Consider the following 23,788-nt stretch of genomic DNA (forward strand, 5'->3'; position numbering starts at 1 on the left):
ATTGAAAACAATAATTTGTACTGAGGTCCAGGTGGAATGGTTGGCTCAGAAAAAGGCTCCAGTTATTATCGGCAACAGCTTTGTGTCACTGCGGCCTCTTCTCATCCCCTTCGCCAACACCGGTCAAACCATCCAAACACCTTCAATCACATCCCTATGGCTGCTGCAGTGAGAGCTGCAACTTGTTTGACTTTCCACCATGGCCCATGTACTCTGGTCTGGAAAGTGAGGCCACAGGGTGCTGGGGGTACCCAGGGAGGCCCGTGCCGCCTCTGTGCCAGCTCCTGCCCTTTCCTTCTGCTGCTTTCCAACTTGCCTCTGGGTTGGGTGCATTTAGGTACCCGGAGCTAATTAAGGTGTTTGATAGATTTCAACTGGAGTATGAGTTCTTGCCAGAAACATCAACAATTCGATTCCCCAAGCACAATGCAGAGTGTTAAATCCACTAATGCTTTATACATTACTGTGTTCCTTCCCAGCCGGAATGTGTGGTCTGGGTACAATACCAAACCGGTCCCCAAACAGGCGTCCTCACTCTTCAGTCTCTAATTGTTCCTGTTAAGCAGATACAAATAATGAAACTGCAGATGCCTGTGCTAAATCCCAACAGCTGATGAATCTACCCATTTGAATCCAGAGGTCCAAATACAGATTTAAAATAATTGACCATAAATCTGCCTTATTTAGAATCCAGATCATCAGAGTGGTCTGGGAACAGGTCAGAGATGATCTTTTTTGCTTCTGTCTAGTGTTAATTTCATGATACATGTGTGTGTGTGATGGGGCCGGGGCGGGGGAAGAGGGAGAGAGAGGGAGAGAGAGAGAGAGAGAGAGAGGCAGGCAGAGGGGCTTTGTCACAAGTTCAAATGGGAAATGGTTTTGCCACATCCATATTATAGAAGCCATTCTTGTTTCAATGATTCCAAAGGCTTCAAATCACAGTGAAATCATTTTTGTAAAAGGATCCAGATTAAACTAATACAAGAATGCACAGTAATCCAGTGTCTCGGTTTTCCCTGGGCAGCATTAATTATCTTTTGTTGTAGCAAATTGTCTGCCTTGTAAATTGAGCTGAAAGTGCATCTTCAAGCAGAGGCAATGTTTTAATATGTACATAATGGAACAACTTTCATAACTTCCACATACTATAGAAATATGATTTCATCTTCAATCATGTGCCTGCAGTTAAAACTTTGTGGCGCAGAGCCTCGTTTGTCAGCTTGCAACCTTAGCCCTTCTCTATTAAACAGAGAGAAACCACTTACGTGTTTTCTAGGATACAAACTACCTTTGTTGAATTCACTCGAAAGCATCCGTGGCTGTTTCTAAAACTACAAAACAACAGTTGAGATCTCCCAGAGCTCTCTTTCTTTCCTAGCTCTGGAAGGCATATCTGAAACAAGGTGTTGGCTGATTTTTAGTTTTATTTATTGGTAAGCTCCCCCATTGCAGCATCCTCATTAGCTGAGCCTGTTGGAGGGATGCTAGCCTGACTCATGTCTCTCTCTCCTTCTCTGTTCTTCCATAAGTGAGTGCTTCCCCCTCACTTCCTTTGTAGTGCATCACAGCACAGATAGGAGTTTTCAGAGCCTGGGATTGCGGGTGGGGGAGACCTCTCTTCTGAGTCAGATGTCTACAACTCCAGCTTAGCATTTACTGAAACTTCATCTTTCTCAAACTGCTTAAGGATACAAACTAACTAATCCTCACAGCATCATCAAACCCTTGTTAGGAAGGTGATCATTACTGCCTCCATCCCTAGTCCTCCCTATTTCCTATCACCAGACACCTCACTGTTGCTCGGTCTCAACGATAGCAGCTGACAGCCAGAGTCGGAACTGAAAATTCCCTTCTGAGTCCCTCGTTTGAACCACTTTAACTCTCTCTTTTTTCCTTGTCTGTGCGCTACACAGGGCAGATGGATGGTCACTAGACCACTGAATTCAAACTCATGGATGTGTGTGTCTTCAAAACAGAGCTCTCAGCATCTTCAGGAAAACGGTCTTCCTTGCAGTTTCAGTTACACAATTTGGAGACTTAGTGACAAAAGAGAAAGCAGCAGAGAGACCCTTTTGCATAACACACACACACACACACACACACACACACACACACACACACACACACACGTGCACTCACACCACAGACGCTCAGATCTCTGTATATGTGAAGGGTGGGGGTGGAATTTGGTGCAGTCTGATCATCTTCATGAACAATATTTCTCCCAAGTCGACCAACTGGGTGATGCCAGTCCCTACCAAATTTGAATTGATGACTCAACTAAAGAATTAAAATTAGCAAGACAAGAAAATTCCAAATGAGGTGAGAAAGCTGTAGAAATAGTTCCAGATCCTCTAGTACTGAGCCATTCAATATCATTTCTGATGACAGGGACAGAGCTAGGAACATTCAATGTGGGTGTGAGTCCTTTTCATATACGGGGAGCTGGGTAAGTATTTTTTAAGGAAAATAATACATGAATCAGGAACAGTGAATTTGATTTAACCCCTTGTAGGCTGCAGATACAAAGGCAGCAGGCAATGATGCCTCAGTTCTCCTACAGCTTATCTATGCTTCACACAGTTAAGCAACAGTCGGAAATATACTACTGTTTCAAGGCCAGGTATTACTTGCAGAAAAAAATAAGGTGCAAATGATGTCATGTTTTAACAAAAGCAATGTTGTTAAATTCAGTACACCAAAAGAATCCACCAAACAACTGTTGAAAGGCAAGTTTTGTGGTCCTGACTCTGCTATCAGGTGACAATGTGAAAAACTCCTCTAAATCCAGCAAAGCTTTAACTGAGTGCTTATGGCGCCCAGAAATTTGCTGTAATTTTCAGAAATGACATAAAATAATTCTAGAAGACATGGCAGGAAGCCCAAAAGGCCTCTTTTGTCTTTTTATGCCTCTGTATTTGATAGCTGCTAAAGATTCTAGAACCGTAAGGAAAGAGATAAGGACCACCTTGGGAGCCTTATTAATATGCACATAAATATGATTTGCTTGGTGCCTCCACTGTGGTTTCCTCACAAGTTAGAATAAGTCCATCCACTGATCAGATCAGAACATCGTATTCATGCTCATCTTCGCAGTCAAGAACACTTATAGATCCGGAGGAACAGAAATGAACAGACAGGCGTTGCTTCTGAGTCTGCCCTGTACCTGTGAATATGAAATGATTTGCCTTCTCTTTGCATGGATTTCTTCTTCTTTGTTTTAAAGCACCAAAAATGAAGCCTAAAGTAATTCGGTAAGATGTGCTGTTGTATTGCTACAAAGTTGACTGCGTTTTAGAGGGTGGATCTGTGTTAAAAAGAAAACAACAAAAACAAATGAAATGTCAGTTTTCTTTCTGCAGAAACATTAGGACTTCCCGTTTCTACTGACACTTCTTATCTTGATTCTTTCCAAATTTTTGTAAAGAAGTAAGAGATAAAATATAACAGCTCAGAAGGCAAAGATAACATTGTAGAATCTCGAATAGAGTCCAACCTCAGCTGAGTTAAGTATTGAGAATCGTTCAAAGAATTTTAAACAAAAAGCCTGGCTTGGGGGTCACGTGTCTGTTTAATCTGCCCCCACTGCATGGCGTGTTACATGCAGCACACACAGGGAATTAAAGCCCCACATAAGGTTAATAAAAATGCACTCTGATTTGATGAAATGATTTCTGATTTCTGAACTATTCCTCTATAAAGAAATTTAAAGTGACTGAGAATATGGAGGATTATCTGCTGGAATGCACTGTGAAGCTAGAAAAAGAATAGCAGGGAAATATTTGTGAGTTCAAAAAGCTTTTTGACATCTGCTCTGTGTGTGTGTGTGTGTGTGTGTAAAGATAGTGCAGAAAAGGTGGCATTTATTTCCATCTGATTCCAGCATGCACAAAGCCCCAGCTTTGGGCCCAGCACACAGTAGGTCTGCAGCAGGTGCTGCAGGAATGAATCTGGTTTTATATCAGTTCAGGACCACATTTGGACCCACACTTTTTCCTTTTACATTTTCATATGTGAGCCACCTGCACCCTCTTTTTTGGGGGTGGGGAGGGGGCAGGAGTGACTTGTATTTTAAACAAAGGCTTGGTGAAGAAGAGGTGGGGTGGGGTGCGGTGGGGTCGTGCAGTGACCTTCTCAGGAGAGTCCTGGATCTCCTCTCGCCTGCCTGGGGTGCTAAGGTAGGGGTGGGGACGGGGCTGTGGGCCGAGGTCGGCCACCCTCCTCCCGCCCCGCCTGCTGTCTGGGCATCTAGAGAGTGGGGAAACATTAGTACGGGGCCAGCTGCGGAAGCCAGGCAGGGTCGAGGGAGAGGTCAAGGTCGGCCGAGAGGCGGCTATTGATCCGGCTTGGAACGCGAGACAGGGAGCGCAGCAAGACTAAAGGGGGAGCTGTGAGACCAGACATTAACAGCTTTGCGCGCTGATGAGGCCCGTGCCAGACGGGCAGAGGGAAAAAGAGGAGACTGGAGTGGCAGCTGGGATCGCTCCCTGCCTGCGCCCGGCCGCCTCTTGGGAGAAGAGGAGGAGGAGGAGGAGGGGAAGGAGGGGGAGAAGGAGGAGGAGGGGGAGGAAGATGTGGAGGAAGCAGGGGAGGAGGAGAGCGAAGGGGCCAGCTCAAGGCTGGGCAGGGGCAGGGCAGCCTCTCCCCGGCTGCCGCGAGGTGGAGCGCGCCGGCGGGCGGCGGCGTGTCCGGCCCTGCGCCCTCCCGCCCGCGCGTCCCTCTTCCCGCCGTCGGGGCAGCGCGGGGCCAATGAGGAAGTGCTCTTCGGGTCGGTGGGGCCCTCGCCGGCCCACGCCCGCTACTTCCTGCTGGGGGTGGGGAGGGGGTGCCCCCTCCCCAGGCACGGTCCCTGATCGCACACGGGGTGGTGGCTGCAACTGGGACTCCGAGAGCCCGCCTGCGGAGGGGCCCCCTTTTCCTGAGGGGTCCTCCCCATCCCTCCTTGCCACTGGCGGGGTCTCCCTTCCTTGTAATCAACCTGAGGGTCGCGTGTCGGGATTTCAAGTCCCGGATCGCCCGCGGCGCTGGGCTGCAGGCACGCTGCGATGTTTTGGGTCCAGACCTGTCCCTGATGCGCTGTGTGTCCTAGGGCAAAGTGCTCACCCTCTCTGGGCTCTGGGCTTCACATCGCCAGTTCTCAGAAAGAGAGCGCGAGCTGATCTTTCAAATTTAGAGTCTGCGCGAGTAGGAATGGCCAGTTTATGAATGTCTTAATAAGTTTATTAAAGGTGGGTGAGGGCATATTTTTCTTACTTAAGCCACTTTCCTGGAAAGATTTTTGCAGTGAGAGGGATGGCAGAAGAGGGAGGCCCTTGTAGACTTTGGACCACGTGGAGGTGGGGTATTGGGAGTGGGCAGCCGGGTGCAGCTTGCCTGGCCAGGGCGAGGAGGTACAAGTCCGCGCCCCGCCCCCGGTCTCCGTCCGCTCGGCCTCGCGTCCGCCCACCCTGGAGCCCACAGTTTACAGAACTGCAAGCCAGGGCACATTTTATTGTTATATTTTTTAGGGTATGGGACTGGAAAGGATCTCTTTCCATTCTTGCTCACGGACGCTGGGCGCTGTTAAATTGTTGGTGCCATCGCCCCACCCAAGACCTTCGGGACGAAAACAAAAACCCCCGTGTGCCCCCCGAGGAAAAGGCCCCGAGGGAGGCGGCGCCCCTGGAGGCGTCACGGCCTCGCTATGCGTCCGGGTGAAGCCGCCGGAGCCAGGCCTGGGGGCGGAGTGGGGTGGGTGCAGCCGGACTCGCCCGCGAAGCCCAGCGGGAGCCAGGCCCCGACCCGCCCTGGCCGCCTCCGGAGAAACCCTGAGAATGGAGAGGAGGCCAGCCGCGTGGCGCGCCCAGCCCTGGAGGCCAGGTCATCAAATTCACAAAGTTGGCCGCAGCCTGGGGAATAGGGGGTGTCCACGGGGGCCGTGGTGCGGCCTTGTCCCAGGGCCACAGACAGGCCCCACAACTCCTCTTGTCCTCGCCGGCTGGAGATCAAACGGCTGACAAGGCAGCTGCGTCCTTCCCAGTCTGACAGGCATTTTCAAGTCCTACCCTGGGCCGAGGAGCGCGGGGGGCGGGGTGTGACTTTCAGGTTGCTGTGATTGTCAGGGGCGCCTCCTGGAGTCACCCACCCGAGTATCTGCGGAGATCTGGCCACACCTACTCCTGGGCCGGCAAGTCCAAGTCCCTCTCCCACGTGGAGCGCCCGGGCCCCTTACCCTCTCGCTTGCCATAGACCCGGTTTAGGGGGTGGGGCCGTGTTTGACCCCTAGGAGTTAATGGGGGTAAGGTGAGGGGAGGGGACAGAGATTTGAGTGAAAATCCTTTTCCAAATGGGACTCAAACAAGGTCTCAAACACTTCTCAGCCCCTCACGTGTTCTTGATTCTGTTCTTTTAGTGTCGTTTATTTTGTCTTCCTCACCCTCCCAGAGTCTGTAATACCAGGATTTATATGGAGACACTTTTTGGAAGTTGAACTCCAACATCCACCACCCCGCCCCCGCCCGCGACCATAAAACAAAAGTAAAAACTTCCAAGCGACTTTTCCACGGAAACGAAGCAATTCTTACTGTCCCCCAACTCCCATGTCGACCCCAACCCTTTTCCACAGTCCACGCCCCCACCCCCAAAGTCCAAGTCCGAAAGAGCTTTTGGGCCGGTGGAGACTTGTATTGATTCAATTTAGTTCACTCACACAGTACCCCGGCCCCCTTCTCAGGGGGTCCTGCTCCCAGGAGGGAGGCGATATAAGGACGATTTTTCTTTTATTTTAAAATACGTTGCCCAGTGTCCCCCCCCCAACCCCCTCCTGCTTTTGCGCAGCCGGGGCTGGGGGGAGATGAGGAGCGCACAAAAACGCGGTTTGCACGTGTGTCCGGCTTGGGCTGCGGGTGTGCGCAACCGGCGACTGTGTGTGTGTATGTGAGTGTGTGCGCGCGCGCGAGTGTGTCTCTGTGTGTGCTTTCTTGTTCTCTTACAGGGTACAATGTTAAAAAGCCACCGCTAGTCGCCCCCAGTGCTCCGACTCTCTGGGTCTTTTTGTCTCTAGTGCAGATTAAACGTCACGTCCGCACTTGAACTTGAATTTTATCCCATTGTACAGAGGCAGCCCCAGCCATAGAGAGACCGAGAGCTCCCAGAGAACCCGGACTCCGCCATCTTCACGTTGCAATCTATAGCTCCCAGTCTGCGCCCGCACCGACCCAGGCGCACTGGGCGAGCCGCCCCTCCGCCCCGCTCCCCCCGGGCCCGCGGCGCCAGGGGAGCGCTGGGGAGCGCTCGCGGGGACTCGGCAGCCCCTCCGGCCGGCGCCAGCCTGCCAGGTGAACTGGGAAGGAGCCTCTCTTGGTGTCCCCCCAGAGCCTCGGAAGGGTCAGTCTCCGAGAAAAAAAAAACAAAAAACAAAAACAGGCAGCCCGCAGAAAAACCCAGAAACAACCGAACCGGGGCAGTTTTACATTGCTTTGGGTTTTTTGAGGGGGCGGGGTGAGGGGGTACGAGACAAGTCCCCAAGTTTTCTTTGCTTTTTTTTTTCCTTTGCTTTTTCTTCTTCTTTTTTTTTTTTTATTTGTTTGCATTTTTTTTTCTTTTCCCCTCCTGGTAGAAGTGCGCTTTCCACCTACCAGACCCTGAAAGAAAGTGTCAGGAGCCGGTGCGAAATCCAGTTTAAGTTCAAGAAGACATTTGCAAGTGCAAGAGGCCAAGCAGTTTGAAGAAGTGTAAGAGATTTTTTTTCCTTCGAAAGAATATATTTTTAAAGAAACCAGCCAGTCCGCGGAAAGCAACAGCAGTTTTTTTTTTTTTGCCTCTTTTTCTTATTTTAGATCGAAAGGTTTTTCTTGCTTTTCTTCCCTTTTTTTTCTTTTTGCAAACAAAACAAAAAACAGCATAGAAGAAAGAGCAAAATAAAGAAGAAGAAGAGGAGGAAGAGAGGGCAAGAGAGGAAGGGAAAAAAAACACCAACCCGGGCAGAGGAGGAGGCGCGGCGGCGGCGGCGGCGGCGGCGGCGGCAGCGGCGCGGCGGCAGCGGCAGCGACTCGGACCCCCTCCCCCGGCTCCCCCCATCAGTGCAGCTCTCCGGGCGATGCCAGAATAGATGCCGGGGCAATGTCCCGCCGCAAACAGGGCAACCCGCAGCACTTGTCCCAGAGGGAGCTCATCACCCGTAAGTGTCTGCGGAGTGCGCGCGAGGGGCCGGAGATGGGGCTCCGGGCGCCTGGGGCTGGGGACACGGAGCCCGGAACAGCCGAGCCGGGCCAGGCGCCGGGGCCGCCCGCTGGCTGGCAGAGTCAACGGCGTCGGCCTGGAGCATGGCGGGGGGCGGGGGCCATAGGAAAGTTTCTTTGCAGCCGGGGGAGTTGGGGCGCCGAGCAGCCGGACGCGCCTCGGGCTCGGGGGCCTGCGAGGGGGCGTGCAGGCTAGAGGAGTGTGTGTGTGCGCGCCGAGCCCGGCTGGACGCTCGCCCCTCGGAGCGGCGTGTGTGGCGGCGGCGGCGCTGGTGGCGGGGTTTGGAGAGGAGGGGGAGGGGGCTGGGGGAGCGGAGGGGGAGGGGGGAGCCGGGAAGTGGGGAAAAGTTGGCGAGCGCGTGGGTCCGTGCTGACGGCGCGGGCGGAGGAGAGCGGGGTGCGCTCCGGATGGGGGAGCCGTAGGGCCAGGGGCGGCCGCCGGCTCCGGGTTCCCGGTCCCTGCGCCCGGCCCAGCAGGGTGCCGGCCACGCCGGTCCTAGGATTCCGCAGCCGCCTTTCTCTCCCCTCCTCCTGCTATTTGCAAAATAATCCAGCTGCGCGGCTGTTTGCAGGGCTCAAGACCCCCTCCCCACCCCCCATTTCCCCACCTCCGTCTGTCTCCTGGGATGATCTTGTCTTCTTTCCCCCACTTCAAAAAAGGTGGGGGGATTGGGGTTGGTGAAAAATCCCCGCCACGAGAAAAAAAAAAAAAGGTTGTCAGTTAGGAGTGGGAAGAGAGTGATGCGCTCGTAAAATAGTAAAATAAAAAAAAAAAAAAGAAATAAAAGGAGACCCATCAATCTCGTATCCACCTTTCTATCTCAGTATCTTTCATCTTTCCTCTCTAAATAAACAAGGCAGGTCGCAGTGGAAATCCACCGGCTGAAATCGTGTAGATTTCAAGCATGTGGCTGGGCGGGCAAAGTCAGGCAGCGGGGCTAGACAGGCAGCAGCTTCCACCGTCCCTGTTGGGTTTATTTAGCAGAGGGGAAAAGCGAGCGCGAGCGGGCCAGGTACGGTGTTTGCAGGGGAGCCCGCTCCGGGTCCCCGCACACTTGCACCGGGAAGGTGGCATCGCCGCGCTGCCCGCCCGCCGCAGCCCGCGGGGCCGCTTCTTCGCTGCGCGCGAACATTTCCCCGCCGTTCTTTCTCTCGCGGTGCCTGGGTCGCCGTTCCTTTTTTTTTTTTTTTTTTTTTTTTTTTTTGCATTAAAAATAAAACATCCTCTGGGTGCCATCGAGACCGCGGGCAGGTTGTATGTCTGCAATCCGCCGCGCACCTCGCCGGGCTGGGGCCGGGCTGCCCGCGCGGAGCTAGAGAGGGCTGCGCGTCCAGCCGCCGCAGAGGACTGGCTGCGGGGCGGCCGAGAGCCGAATATTTATGTTATATTTTAAAAAATTTAAATAAATAAATAAATATATAAAGGGGTTCTCCCCTCCCCTGAAAATCCAGCATAGGAGCCATCTGCTCGGAGCAATTGCTGTTGCCATCTCTCCTTTGTTACAGCAGATACATTAGTAAGAATTTGTGGATTTATTATGATTATTTTTTTGGGGGGAATAGAAATTAAAGTGGGATTCGCCTTGGGAGAGGGATGCCTCTTTGGAGGGAGGGAAGAGGACTTCTCTTTTATTTTTCGCCATTGTAACATCAAAGAAGACTCGCCGGCTGCATTTAAAACAAAATGTTTTGCAGCCAGATTTGAGCTTGGTTTGATCAAGGTCTTTTTTGCCAGTTGACATTTCGATCCTTTACCAAGCCACAGCAATCGCTTATTCTACACCCTTCCCCCTTTAGATGGGGTGGTTGTTAAAACGTCTATACTTGCAGAGGCTTAATTTCTCCAGGAGGCAATTTGCCCCACGTAGCCTCTGTATAATTGCAAGGGTTGTTTTTGAGGAGGGGGAATTGGGGGGGGTCGGGGAAGGGGGAGTGAATGGGGGTGCACTGCCAAGCTGGCAGCAGCGGCGAGCCAGGAGTGGTTGCAGTTGTGTGTAAGGGAAGAAGCAGGTAGGTTCTCTTTGCTTTGGCTCTCCCTCTCCTGGCATTCCTGGGACATCAGGCGAGAGCCCTGGCCAGACCACTGGTGGCAGCTGGGCATGAGGGTGAGGGGTGCCTGGTGCAGCACTTTCCCATCCTTCATTTGTTCCCTGTCTCACTCAGCCTTGCTCAGAGCTGCACTGGGGAAAGCCAGCTGACACTGGAGCAGTGGCAGGGAGGGAAAAGAGAGAGGCAAAGGAGAAGAGAGGTGAGGAGAGAAAGGGGAAGGAGACCAGAGGGCAAAGGAAAGCCCGCCTGCCTTCGAGGGGTACATGGAGCCCAGGCTATGTGTACGGGTTTAAGCTAGGAGAGTGGTCCAACCAGTTTTCAGACAAGGCTGTTTATTATCCAAAAGCAGCTGGCTTTTCGTCTGTCCTGTGTCACCCGGGAGGGAGGTGGGAGTGCAAGCAGGGGAAAGGCAGGAATGGGGTGCACTTTAGCCTCTGTGGCCTCTGGAGGTGCCTCTCCACAAATGATGCAGGAGCCGTGGACTCAGGGTGCTTTGGAGCCCTGGTTGGCAAAGCGGGCGCTGTCGCAGCCTCCACTTGGGGTTCACATTTTAGATTTTAAATTCAAAAGATACCCCTTAAAACATGGTCCATCTTTATCAGTGGGGTGGCAGCTCCCAGGCCTGTGGGGCAGCAGCCTCAGGTCCTTCAGGGATGATGCAACTGCAAATAACTGATGGCCTGGGAAACAGGAGGGCACACAAATAGCACGCATGGTCTTTGTGGGTGGGTGGCGGGCGGGCGGGGCGGGGGGGGGGGGAGGGGGGGGAGGGAGCGTCTGAGAAGGGCTCCATAATGAGCTAGTTAAATTTACAGACAGGACCAGGGACAAGAGGAGTGAGGTAAAAAAGAGTGAGAGACAGCTGGTGATGGAAACCTGGGCTTCTGGTTTGCTTCAAAATGTTTGACCCAGATGGATATGGCTTTTAAAAGCAGAGGACAGACACAGCTATTAATAAAAAAACAAACAACAAAACAACACAGTGGCAATCGTGCCGAGGGGAGGTTAAGGGGGATCGACTGACCAGGCAGAGGAAAGGGCCAGAGCCCGCTGTGCCAGACAGGGCGAGGGTGAAGGCAAGAGTGCTTAAGCCGGAGAAGGAGCTTGATGCTTTCTGAAGAGACCAAGCAAAATAAGATGTCCACGGTAAACTGCGTAACCCCAATCAAGATGATTTTCTCAATAACCCACCAACAGGTTTCCTAGGAAGATTAGTAATTTTCCGTATGAATTCACCATTTTGTAAAACAACTAGAGACCCAATATTCAATGCAAAAGTTAGGCTAACTGTTAATTCCATGGTTGCCTTTTAAATTAGATTTTGCTGTAGCTGTATGTTTTGAAGGCGGCGGTGTTCACAATTATCTTGACTCCCCAGGGTACAGTATATCTCCCATGGTCCACATGTCTTTCAAAATTGGGCCTCCGATAAATTTCATAAGACATAACTCTCTCTTTTTTTTTTTTCTGGTTAGTTGGTGGGGGGAGTGAAGTTCCTCTCCCTTCTGCACAGAAGGGAACCCCATATCATTAGAAGTGTGATATAAGTCAGCTGCTCTGATTCAACGGGAGAATAAAAATGTGTTCATCAAAGGTGTTATGCCAGGCTGATTTTATTCATTTGTAATTCACACCTGAGAGAAAACAGCAGTGAGCATATTTTAACAACCCCTAATATTTTTAAAGGGTCTTTTTTTTCCCCTACCTGAATGATATGATGTATATATGCATATTTCTTTTCTTTTCTTTTCTTTTCTTTTTTTTTTGATGGGGAAGTTGCTATCTGCCTGTGCCTGGCCTTGGCGATTTTTTGTCTGGCCTTTGAAATATTTCGTAACAGAAAACTAGTCATTTCTGAAGTACTGGGGTGTATGCAGTTGCTTTTGTGAAGCCGGCCTTAGAGACATCGAGGCTGGGCTTAACTGGTTGCGTGTGTTGCATCAATGACCAGTGCGGAGGGCTAAATGGGTCCTACTCAACCCAAGGGAAGGCCAACTTTGGGTGCATTTGAGAATAATTAGAATTATGTCTCAGGTGAGACGGAAGCACAGAAAACAGTGGTTTACAGATACCAGTTTCCAGCGCCTTCTCAGAATCGAGTTCTTGGCACTGTCTTATAGCTTAGAACACGGCTTGCACCAGCCTTTACTTATCCCCTTTTCATCTCCTATCTCGATTGCTTTGCATTCTCTGTTGCTTGTTGTGATAAAATACTTTCCAAAATAAACTTTCAGTTGAATTGGCTTTTGGTTGATGGCAAGCTGAAACGCCGAGCCGCGCCTAGCGCCACTTGGCAGCTAGGGGGAGCTCGGTGCCCGTGTCATGGCTTGGCGCCTTCGCTACAATGGGCTAGGAACGGGCTTCCATCAGCAGCGGCGGCAGTTTACGTTGCTGCAAAATGTCTTAAGTGTGAAGTTGTAATATTGATTTTCCAGCAGAGATTCGTGCAGGACAAAATGAGAATATAAGTTTGAGAAATCTATTTTCAAGCTATCGCCATTGATTTACAAGCCCTCACTTGGCAGATGGGGGCATTTTCTTTTTCTTTGATTTTCTTTCTTTCTTTCTTTCTTTTTTAACAATTAAAATTGTGAGTTTTGAATGGGTGTGTTTTCCCTGATTTGTCCATGGTTTTGACGTTCTGAAAATACTGCTCCGTTATTAAGGCGCTGGTGATCGGGCTGGGGAGGTCTGGGAAGAGTGCACATCATTTTGGGGAAGGTGTACTGCTCATTTCTGTCTTGTATGTCACAGACCCAGGGAACAGTCGAGAGTTGCTGCTTTTGGGAGTCGTGTACCTAAAACAGCTTGATGAATGGAAATCCTTTTAGCTCAAATTTTATAACACTTGGATTCTCAATTCCATTTATTAGGTAATGTTCCCACTGTACTAAGGGAAATAGTACCGTTCCCCCAAAGATTTAAAATGCCAACTCAAATTACATGTAAAACTTTGTTTGGAAAGAGTATGTGATTGCTAGAACCAATGTTGATCACATCTTTCACCCCAAACAGTTGTCCTTTATGGATGGTTTTCAATGAGACGATTTCTCCCCTAAACATGTAATTTAGTGATGGGGAATATATGTGCTTTTGATCATAGGATTTCTAGATTTATAATGTCTTCTTTCCCAAGTTCAAGAAATCTGCAGACTGCACCCTGAGTCTTATGCTAGAGTTCAATATATGAGCAGAAGAGGTTACCCCGAGACAGGAAAGAGTGCTTTATTCTAACCTAAAAGAGAAATAAATTAGGTCAGACAAAAGCCTAGTGCTGTCATCAGCTGGAGAAAGAGCCTTCACTCTCCAGTACAGAGGGCCAGCAATTTATCTGATTATTTCTCTACTTCATTTAATGTTTGAATCGAGCCAGTTGTAAGCATGTAGTGGCAGCGAGCTTACTGGACCACTCAGAGATGAAGAGGCACCGTCACCTCGAAGTCTTGAGCTGGGCGGTGGTCTCTGAGCTGCAGACAACCGTTAAAAAATCAGTTTAGTAATCTCCAATCCTTTGCCTTAGAACTCAGGGGAGTTTCACAAGCTGTAACTAAACACAGATCATAGATAAGACAATGCAGGAAAAAAATATATGGGGAAGGGAATGGGAGGGGGTCAAGTTCTTGTCCCTTGGAGACTCTCCTTCATCTCCCACGGCTTAAGGATGGACCCTCTGGCTGCCTGGTTAGGCCTCACCTTCAGCTGAAACTCTCCAAGGACTTTGGCCTCTAAGTTAATGCTGGCTTCACATCTGGGGAGGACAAGGACAAAGTAAATGCTCTTTGGGGGCTGTACCCTGAACCACATGCTTGAGTTATTGATACCCGCAGAGCATACTTCTCTGAAGACGGTGTTAGCTGTAGACACACTTTTGTATTTATTAATGGGGAGGGGCACCGAAGACACTAGGAATGAATGTCTGTGTCATCCAGCTGCCGTGAGTATGCTTTGTCACTTTGCGACACTCTTTTGACTCACGCCATTCGGTCTGAGGTCCTGTGCGCTCTGTCCTGTCCCTACTCCCTGATCCCTCTCAACTTCCTTCTGGTCCCAGGGAGCCAAATGTCAGGGAGATGTGCTCAGGCTCAGTCCCCCCCGTTTCTCCATCCCTCCCCAAGAAACGCCGTGTGCTGACTGCCTCCCTTGAGCAGTAGGTTTCCCAGGACGTGGGTAAAAAGTACCGAGAGCAGGCTATTTGGAGATGCGTGGAAAGAGAAGGACACATTTCTTGCTGCTTCTCCACAGCCAGTGAGGAGGGTGAGCAAAGCAGCCTCGTTTTTTACTGGCAAAAGTGACACTAGATGGAGGCTCGATGAATGGTGCCACATTCACGGGACGTTGGTCCAGCATTTTGACATATGCAAAATGCTTTTGTGCAGTTGCTGAAATTCAAGAAATTCAGTCTTTTTTCTTTTTCATATGGCAGCTGATAATTTACTTGGGTGTTGAATTAGCCAGCCTGAACTATTTTACTGTAATGAAATCCCAGACCACACAAAATTAAGTCACTTCAAAGTAAAAAAAGAAAAAAAATCCTCTTTTTTACATAACTTCTTTTTTATGCCCTCCTCCCACTGAACTGCTGAAATACAAATACATTTGTGAAATGTTCTAGTGAGTTTTCTACTAAAACAACACGCAGAAATGACCGAGAAAAGTTGAATGCCAATATTGTTGTGATTAACATGTGCCTCAGAAATGGATTCGCTGCTAAGAATTAAAAAAAGAAGTGTGTGTGTGGGGGTCATGTTTAAATTCCTACCTTGGAAAAGAGATGTTGAAAGTACTCCTGCCCTTGCTGTTTGCTGTTGGCCTCAGAAGATCCAAACTCCTCCAACTAAAGCCTTGAGGTCCAGTGTCCTGTGTGGAGGCCCCTCTTTTCTTCCACACCTTTGAAAAAAGCATAACGTTAAATAAAAACAAATCTCTTCATTTGGCCACAAAGAGTGCTTTTATATCACATCATTAGGAGCCTGTTGTGGCTCTGAAGATGGAAGGCATTTGCAGTTTTATAGAACCTGCTAAATGTGTTGAGAAGGACTGCTATTGTGGTAAATCTTTTCCTTTTCTTTTTCTCTAAAGCGCCTGTTTTATTAGTCAAGCCTTTAATTTGTAACCTTTTAGTGATGGCCGAGACCTGTGGATATACCTGAGTACTGTTTTCCTTATTCACTTGTTCTTTTTTCTGCTCTTGTGTTGGGGAGACGCAGACTCCTGTGCTCAGTTTTTGGGGTTCTGGAGAGGTGTGTGCAGTGGGGGAGAGAAGGAGGTTGGACTCCATAGAACAACTGAGAAAATGTTTCAGGGAGGTGCTTCAGCATTCTAAAATCAGGCTGGAGTCCTGCAAACAGTCTGTACATTGGGAGGCCCTCCCCAAACATTCGACTTTCCCGCCTGGAGTCTGTAGACCAGAGGTATGGGAGTGACGCTCTTCCTGTATCTAAACCCTCTTCGTGGATCTGGAATTCCCACCTCCTGGTCTGCAGGCCAGCCCCAAAGTTTCCCCCGCTGACAGAGTCAGCGGGACCCTGATCATTTTCCTGGGAAACCCACACTGGGAAGCGTGTTTTGCACTGGCCGCCTTCCCTTGCTCTCCCTCCCACAAGTCAGAAATGGCTATCGAGGTGTGTGCCTCAGTTGAGGAGGGGCAGACAGGACCTCATGGGGTGGTGGCTGTGGTATGCATCTGTCCCTCCAGGGAGGCAGCCTTTGTCAGGGGGCTGCAGAGCTGACCTGGAGCAGGCTGGACTCCTCTGACTGTCTACTGAGAGGGTCGAGGGTCAGGACAGAGAAGGGTGATCTGGGTCATGCTTCCTGCTTCAGACTCCGCCTGGTTGTGCCCTCCCAGGGTCCCCACCCCCACCTTGTGCCCTAATAACCCTTCAAGACCCCTGGTGGACATCCTCCTGGCACCTGCCTCCCTCTTATCTCCATTTCCTTCTCTGCTGGGCACTTCATTATTCCCTCCGTTAGGGGAACTTCATAAAATCTCTTGTCGTGCCTTTAAGCGTCATCTAGTCATAGATTATTTTCTCCACCAAGAATTGATTCCTGCTCTCTCCCCCTCCACCCTTCTCGTCCCCCCTCCCTACGGTTGTTATTTTCTCTTGGATCCAATAAATTAAAAATGGATGGCAGCTCAGAAAGTGTTGTGTTCCGTCGAGTGTGCGTGTGGTGGCGTTTCCGTGTCGCCTGGAGTCCCAGCCCCTCCCCAAGTGTTCACGGAGAGGAGATGAAAAGATCTCTTCGTAGATTATGGGTAAGCATGGGCTTGCTGGCAAGAGCTCCCTCTTCGTAGGAAGCAGGTGTAAAGTCTCCAGTCGGATGCAAGCTCAGGCGGATGGATGCTGAACATTTCTTGTAAACATGCGTACACATCATGATGGCGGTTGTGACGTTGGTGGCACACGATTTTAAGAGCCTGGGACCCATCCCCCCACATCCTTCCCCTTCCCACCCCCGTCATCACTGAAACAATAATTCTGTATATGTTTCTCCTGGACTGTAGCTTAGCCATTAAAGATAAGAGAGTTGGATTTGAATTAATGCAGGGTAAGGAGCAGCAGCAGCCCATGTGCTGCTGTGTATGTAGCAATGTACATGTGTGTGTGCAGGCAGCCACGCACATGCCCGGTGCTCTGGGGACAGCAGGCAGCAGACCTCTCGGCTGGAGTTCCCCTAAGGGCAGGTGCATGGGCAGTTGTTAGAGATGGAACAGGGAGGGCGGGGCCCTTGGCACCCTGTGTGTGGGGGAGTCACTGGCCAGGTAAGGCCCTGCTGAAAGCTTGCAGCTGCTGGGGGCTTGTTGGCCGCTTGGCTGGGCCTGTGTTAACGATGTCTTTCCATTTCTGTCTCCTGCCTCAAATTCCTTCCCAGCAAAGCCCAGCATGGGGAAGTTTGTCTTGGGATCAAGTGCTTCCCTTTTCACTTAACAACGATGTCCATTATTATTTGTGAAGCCTGATTTCATTGCTTCTAAATGCATTTACCAGCTGGGAGGAGGCCTGGCCTTGTAAATAAAATGTGGTTTTGTTGTAAAAGAAAATCTAACTCGTGTGTGTGTGTGTGTGTGTGTGTGAATACAGATTTGTCCCTTCACTTTGGGACTGAGCATTTCAGAATCCACCTCAGCCCTCTGATAGCTGCCCTTTCGAACAGGTTGCCTGCTGCTTCCATTCATTTTTCCTCCTAATGAGTCAAACATTTTAGCAATTGCTCTACTTTATTCGGCTCATAATATATTGAGAGCAGCAATATTCTGCAGGGCTGCCCGACACTTGGGGAGCTTTTCATGGAAGCAGAGATCATCTCAGAAGAAAACCTCGTCTTGCCTTTATTTTTTTTAAGGCCCGAGTTTGCTGGACAAGACTGCATGAGAGGCTGGTCTGTAGGGTCTGGGAATTTGAAAGGCTGTTTTCATTGGTCTTTTTCCTGGTGCTTTTTCGTCTCTGGGTGGCAGGTTGGACCTCTCTGCCTGTTAGAACAGAGGTCTGGTTCTCTGAGGCTGTGCAGAGCCGGGAGACTCAGGTGTCCATAGGGCAGAGAAAGCGGGGTGTCCCTCTGCCCTTCCCAGGGCTTGGCCAAATGTTTTTCTCCTTTTATTTCTTCCATTATCGATACAGTTCTAAGGAGGGACACATGCACACTTATGCAGGCACCCTACACGCCCAGCTCGGTATCAGCTTGCCAGCGGAAATGAAACCACAGTCTTTGGGGGTGTCTACAAAGGCCTTGAACGTGAGCTTTCAGGCCCACTTGGTCCACTTACTCTGACCCAGAAATTTGGGGCTGGGGGTGACTCTGCTGCCTGATGTTGGGGGTGACCTTGCTCCCTTCCTGGGAAGTGTCGCACACAGCAGGCCAAGGCACAGCCCCACAGCCTGGGTGGTGGGGAGAGGAAACCCTGTTCTTTGGAATCGGGTGAACACCCTGTCATCTCAGGGGGTTTGACTTTCAACGCTGAAAGTGGGAGGGGAAGGAGATTGTTTTTGTCTGTTTCTTTTCCTCCCAGACTCCCTTAGAGGCAGTGAGTTGGATCTCTGGTCTGGGAGGTGGAGATCCCAGCTCAGAGCTGAGCCCTGGAGCCCTGGATAATCCCGGGGCTGTCTCGGGGACGCCAGCAGGGCCTGGCTCCCAGGTTGGTTGGCTGCTAGGACTTGACGCAGAAATCAGAGCTGCAGCACAGCAAATGGCTTTGGACACCTTCAAACCCAATTACAGGGGCTCGCAGGGCTGCTGCATGAGGAAAGTGAAAAAGCAGAGACTGCCAAAAAAAGGAAAGAATACCAGATGTTACCAAAAATAAAAATAAAAAAAAAAAAAGGAGAGAAAGGAAAAAGTGCTGGTACATAGTCTTGGCAAAAGAGGAAGCTGAGAAGGAGAGGTGCTTGCGAACAGGCATGTGTGACCTCTGCTAATTTTTAAATTCATCTGTGTTTCTTTTGAATTAGAAAATGAATATGAAATTATGTAGTTGAAAACCTCCCAGCAGAGAGGAGATACTTAGGCTTGCTAGAACTATTCAGGAGGGCGGACGAGGCTGAAAAAGTTAATAAAAAAAAAACAAACAAAAAAGTAAACCGAAGATTAAATTTAAAAAACCAAGAAAACCTGTTCGCCCTCAGAAAGGACGGTCAAGTTGGCCCTGTGGATTTGTTGTTGTTTGTTTTTATCAAATCTTCCCTAGATGCAGGAGTTTCCCAGGCCTGGACAGGGTGGCATTTAAAATAGTACCAGGTACCGCACCTCGCCCCTGTTTCATTTGAATTCTCAATTTCATTATGTCCTCTTTTGCTCTTCAGCTCGTTTCTTTTGTGCCTCTCTCTCTATTTTTTAACAAAACAATATTTTGACATCCTCCTCCCATTTATTGGAGCACCTTCTGTAAAAATGGCGCACAATACATCCTTATATTTCTAAAGAACTGTTTTTACAGCCCTCTCCTTTGGCTCTGAAATTATGTATATGTAATTGGTAATTAAAGGTGCGAGCTTTTCAATATAAACAGTATTGCTCAATGTTAGATCATTAAAGGGAAAAAGAGGCACCAAATAATTACCTTTTACATTCTGACAAACCGTTCACAGGAATCCAGTCTCCCCTAGAACCTCTGTTCGGTGGGAAGGTTGTGATTACATTTTAACCATAGCAAAGCATCTTTTCATAAAATAAATTGGTAAATTAATTACGTGGCATTGTCTTCAAACCCCTTTTTAAGTAAACTCCTATTTCTTTTTAAAGTGTAATTAATGGTTTCTGGGACTGGCTTTGTGAGGACTGTTTCTTTACCTTGTAGGTTCTTTTTGTTAGAGAGATGCAGACAACAGATTTAGGATTTCCTCGTCTGCGGGGCGTTTTTGTACTGCCACATTTCTGATGCATTCTACATTTAATTCATCGAGGGCTCTGTCTGCTTTTCTGTAACCACAGATGGGATCTCAAATGGTAGTTTCTCTTCTTAGCGATACCTACATCGCTACCTGTCCACACACAGTTCATACGTGTGCGTTGTACGTCACGTGTCGTTGTATATTCCATATTCAGTTTCACACATGGACTCTCCTAGGCCCTGCATAGGCTCGTGTTCAGAAAATAGAGAACAGTGATTTATGTGTAGGATGGGAGATGCCACAGAATTTTTTCCTTAAATTATCTGTTCTTTGGCTCTGGCACTTCAATAACTTCACTGCCACGGAATGTATTTTCCTCCCTCCCATTCCTTCTCCCCGTTCCTCTGTGGTTTTCATTATCCTTTCCTAAATACCATACAACTTCAAATTTACCTGCCTCCTCGGGTTTCAGACCTTTGGCTGCCCTCTGGCTTCTCTGAAGACCCCGCCACTCGTGCCTTCTCTACGACTACTGACATTTGCTCTCGAAAAATTCCAGCCCGAAGTTGCTCAGACCCCGAGGGGAATATGAAACCTCCACACTGTCCACTTCTCTTTATTTATGACACTTTCTGTTGCTGAATCTTCCAATTTTCCCTTGAGGAGGTTGCTGCTTTTTGAGGCATTTATTAGCTTCCAAATATTTGGGTCCTAGGCTCCCTACTCCTCCCCACCCCCACAAAAAAAACCCAAGAGAAATCTATCGGCTGCTAAAGAAATATAAACACACACTGTCCGTTGAAAGTGTGGTTTGATATCTTCTAAGAAATGCTTTTGGAGTCTGGAGAATTTTCTTTCTTTCATTTTTCTGGGAGTGAAAATAAAATCAACAAACAGAAAAGGACAGTGGGGAGTTGATGAGTATGGGGAAATCTGCAGAGAAAGGGAAGTCTGACCGGGCCCCGGGTGCTTGGCAGGGAGAGCCGGCTTCCCAACTCTGCAAGCCGGTTCCAGCCTCCCTTCTGCTGCAGTGCTTTCTCCTAAGATATTTTTTTGGAACCTGACACTCACTTGTTGCTTTCTGAGCATGTGGGCTTCCTTCTCTCCTAAGGACGGACCCCGAGACGCCCATCTGGGTTTCTGTTTTCTAGTTTGGTGTGTTTCCAGGTCCCAGGTAGAGGAATGTCAGTGGGATTCGCATGAATGGGGAGGGCATGAATGAAGGTGTAAGGGATGGGAGGGGTGGGGCTCCAGCCCAGCAGGGGGAAAGGGTTCCAGCTCACTGGTTCTCAGCCCTGGCTGCCCATTGGAATCACCTGGGGAGTCTGAAAGAATATTCCGATGTTTGTTCCCAGGGTAATTGGTCAGGGGGGTGCTGCCTGGACCTTGGGATTTTTCAAAGCCTCCAGGTGATTCTCAGATACTGTAAACTTTGAGAGACATGTCACGATCTCATGCTATCAGCAGCCACGGTGTGTGTGTTTGCGCGTGTGTTCGTGTGTGTTCTTATACTACGTTGGTGAGAAACTGGCAGAAAATAAACTAGAATGCAGTAAGATCAGCACTACTTATGTGGCAATGCCCAGGGGGCATGACGTTGCTCCTAGAGCCTCAGTGTGTGCCCGTCTGTCCCGTGGGGGATGCTCACCAGCCCCCAACCCCAGGGAGGACCTGGTGAGCTCTAGCAGCCAGCAGCAGTGGGGTCTGCTTCTTGGTGGGGATGGGGTGGACCGGAAGTCGGGTGCTGTGACCGCCTAAGCCCATCTCTATCTTCTCTGCCCCTTCCCTTTCTTCTTTCTGTCTCCAGCAGAGGCTGACCATGTGGAGGCTGCCATCCTCGAAGAAGACGAGGGTCTGGAGATAGAGGAGCCAAGTGGCCTGGGGCTGATGGTGGGTGGCCCCGACCCTGACCTGCTCACCTGTGGCCAGTGTCAAATGAACTTCCCCTTGGGGGACATCCTGGTTTTTATAGAGCACAAAAGGAAGCAGTGTGGCGGCAGCTTGGGTGCCTGCTATGACAAGGCCCTGGACAAGGACAGCCCACCGCCCTCCTCACGCTCCGAGCTCAGGAAAGTGTCCGAGCCGGTGGAGATCGGGATCCAAGTCACCCCCGACGAAGATGACCACCTGCTCTCGCCCACGAAAGGCATCTGTCCCAAGCAGGAGAACATTGCAGGTATGGGATGCTGCGCTTGCCTGGTTGCTCCAGAAGGCACCTCCGGGGTCCCACGCCCTCTGTCTGAGTATACTGGTGCAGGGGAAGGCCCAGGGGCTTCCAGGATGGCCTCTGGGCCACCAGCCAGGGCTCCCCCTTTCTGAGGGTCCACCATCCAGGTGATCTTCAGGAGGAGACAGGCCTGGGGCTCGGGGAGGCCCAAATGACTGATGGCTGCTTGCTTTTGGTGAGGGGACTCTGTCTCAGGGGCTAATCCAGAGGTGGTCAGAAGCACAGAATGAAAATTTGGAAGTCTGGTTGGCCCTCTCTTTGCTACTGATCTCGGCTTAGTCCCTGATTTTGAAGCTACACAGTCTTGGGTTAGAATTTGTCTTCACAACTTGGACATGTCAGTTTGCCCATCTATGAAATGGAGCTAAGGAAACCCACCTATTAGGGTTGCTGTGAGGATTAATGAGCTGTTGCATGCGGCATGACCTGGTAGGCACTTAGGAATGGGAGTGCTTATTCTCTCCCCTCTCCTTTCTCTCTGGACTCAGTTTCCCATGTGTGAAAAGAGGAGTTAGGCCCCCTGATCTCAGACGTTGCTTCTGACGTTGCCTGACCCCAGGGGCCGGTCCCAGGCAGGGGTGTGGGAACTTGTTGGAGCACTGTGCCCGTTGGGGGAGGTTGGACATGCCCTTTGACATGCTCACTCATTCGACCACTGGGACAGCTGGTTTTACCACCTTGAGAACAGGTCTAGGGCCCCTCTGTCCCCAGGCATGGGTCTGCTCACCACAGCGAGTTAGCATGAAGTCCCTCCCTCTTGGCCAGCACCATGGCATGCTGGAACCTCTTCCGGGGAGCCACTGCTTTCTGTGCAAACCAGAGTGTTTGTTTCTGGTTTATACTTCTGAGCCCAGGAGGCCTGGGGGAGAAAGGAGGGCCTGGCCAGCCTGGGTTCCCTAAAAAGCAGCAGCCCGTCCTGGAGCAAGACGGGCATCAGAGTTTATGCAGACGAGTCTTCAAATCCTGATGGTTGACTTTGGGTTAGCCACTTCATGGGTCTGAGCCTCAGTTTCCCCATCTGTCAACAGAAATGGTAATACCAGCAGGCCTGGTGTGAGGATTAGATGAGCAGGGGCTCTTAATCAGTTTTTTGCCTGTGGCACTTCTCTCTCAGGGGCCTCCTCTGGCTCTGCGCCATGCAAGTAGGTGGCTGGCTGGGGAAACGAGTGCATTGATCATTACCATGCTTCCATCATGGAAGGTAGCATGGGCTCTGGAGGGACTCAGGCTTTGGATGCTTCTAGGAGGGTGAGACAGATGGGCGTGGGCACTCATCAACACCCATCACCCAGGACGCAGTCAGGGTAATGCTGCAAGCCTGTCTCCCCCAAGTCTCCAAAGCTTTGTGACACTGAGCCTCACTTTGCTCACCTGTACAAGGGACTTAGTGAGCCCTCTCTTTTGTGGGGAGACTGGTGGTATGTAGATTCCTGCAGCCTCCTGCCAGGCACTGGGGAGGCATCAGTGAACCAGATTGGCCTCTGGGCCTTGCCTTCTGATGGGTGCCCTAGCATGAAGTGTCTCATAAGCTTTCCAAGATGCAAGGGGCTTTGAGACATGTCCAGGCCACAGGCATGTAAACACTGGCTTCTCAGAGTGCTGTGAACACCCGAGCAGCGTCTCTTCACCGGGCTGAGCCACCAGGCCACAGAGGTGCTGGGTGCCTTTTGTCTTTGTTGATTGATGTTCTGGGGACAGTTTCACCTGTAGTGTCAATGCCTGGCCTCAGTGCACATAGATCTTTCAGGGGTGGCCTTGCCAGGGAGACTTGGGCCACCTATTTATGTTTCAATGGAAAGATTTGCTGCTTTTGCCAAAAACATCCAAATCCTCATTTCACATTGAAGGCATTTCCCAGTGAGAGGCTGCAGATCACTGTGGCAGGTTTGTTTAAGAAAGTGACTAAATGTGATTTCATAAAAGGCAAAGTTAATCTCCAAGGCAGCTTTGTCCTCATCCTTCCACCC

The 23,788-nt window shown here is 50.0% G+C and overlaps 2 protein-coding genes across 6 annotated transcripts in view; one reads left to right on the forward strand and one right to left on the reverse strand.

Moving 5' to 3' along the window:
* LOC126958426 (cholesterol 24-hydroxylase) overlaps positions 1–23,788 on the reverse strand; it is a 515,386-nt gene that overhangs the window by 456,159 nt on the left and 35,439 nt on the right. The window lies entirely within an intron of this gene.
* BCL11B (BCL11 transcription factor B) overlaps positions 7,107–23,788 on the forward strand; it is a 104,294-nt gene continuing 87,612 nt past the window's right edge. For 2 of the 5 annotated variants that reach the window (XM_050796671.1, XM_050796674.1), the window contains exons 1-2: positions 7,107–8,158; positions 21,402–21,770. In XM_050796671.1, the coding sequence (XP_050652628.1) occupies positions 8,101–8,158; positions 21,402–21,770 (427 nt within the window). In that variant the 5' untranslated portion in view covers positions 7,107–8,100. The remainder of the gene's footprint in view (positions 8,159–21,401; positions 21,771–23,788) is intronic. The other 3 variants (XM_050796673.1, XM_050796675.1, XM_050796676.1) reach the window with 2 other exon arrangements.

This window comes from Macaca thibetana, chromosome 7 (genome assembly GCF_024542745.1).
Source record: "Macaca thibetana thibetana isolate TM-01 chromosome 7, ASM2454274v1, whole genome shotgun sequence".
Taxonomy (NCBI): Eukaryota; Metazoa; Chordata; class Mammalia; order Primates; family Cercopithecidae; genus Macaca; species Macaca thibetana.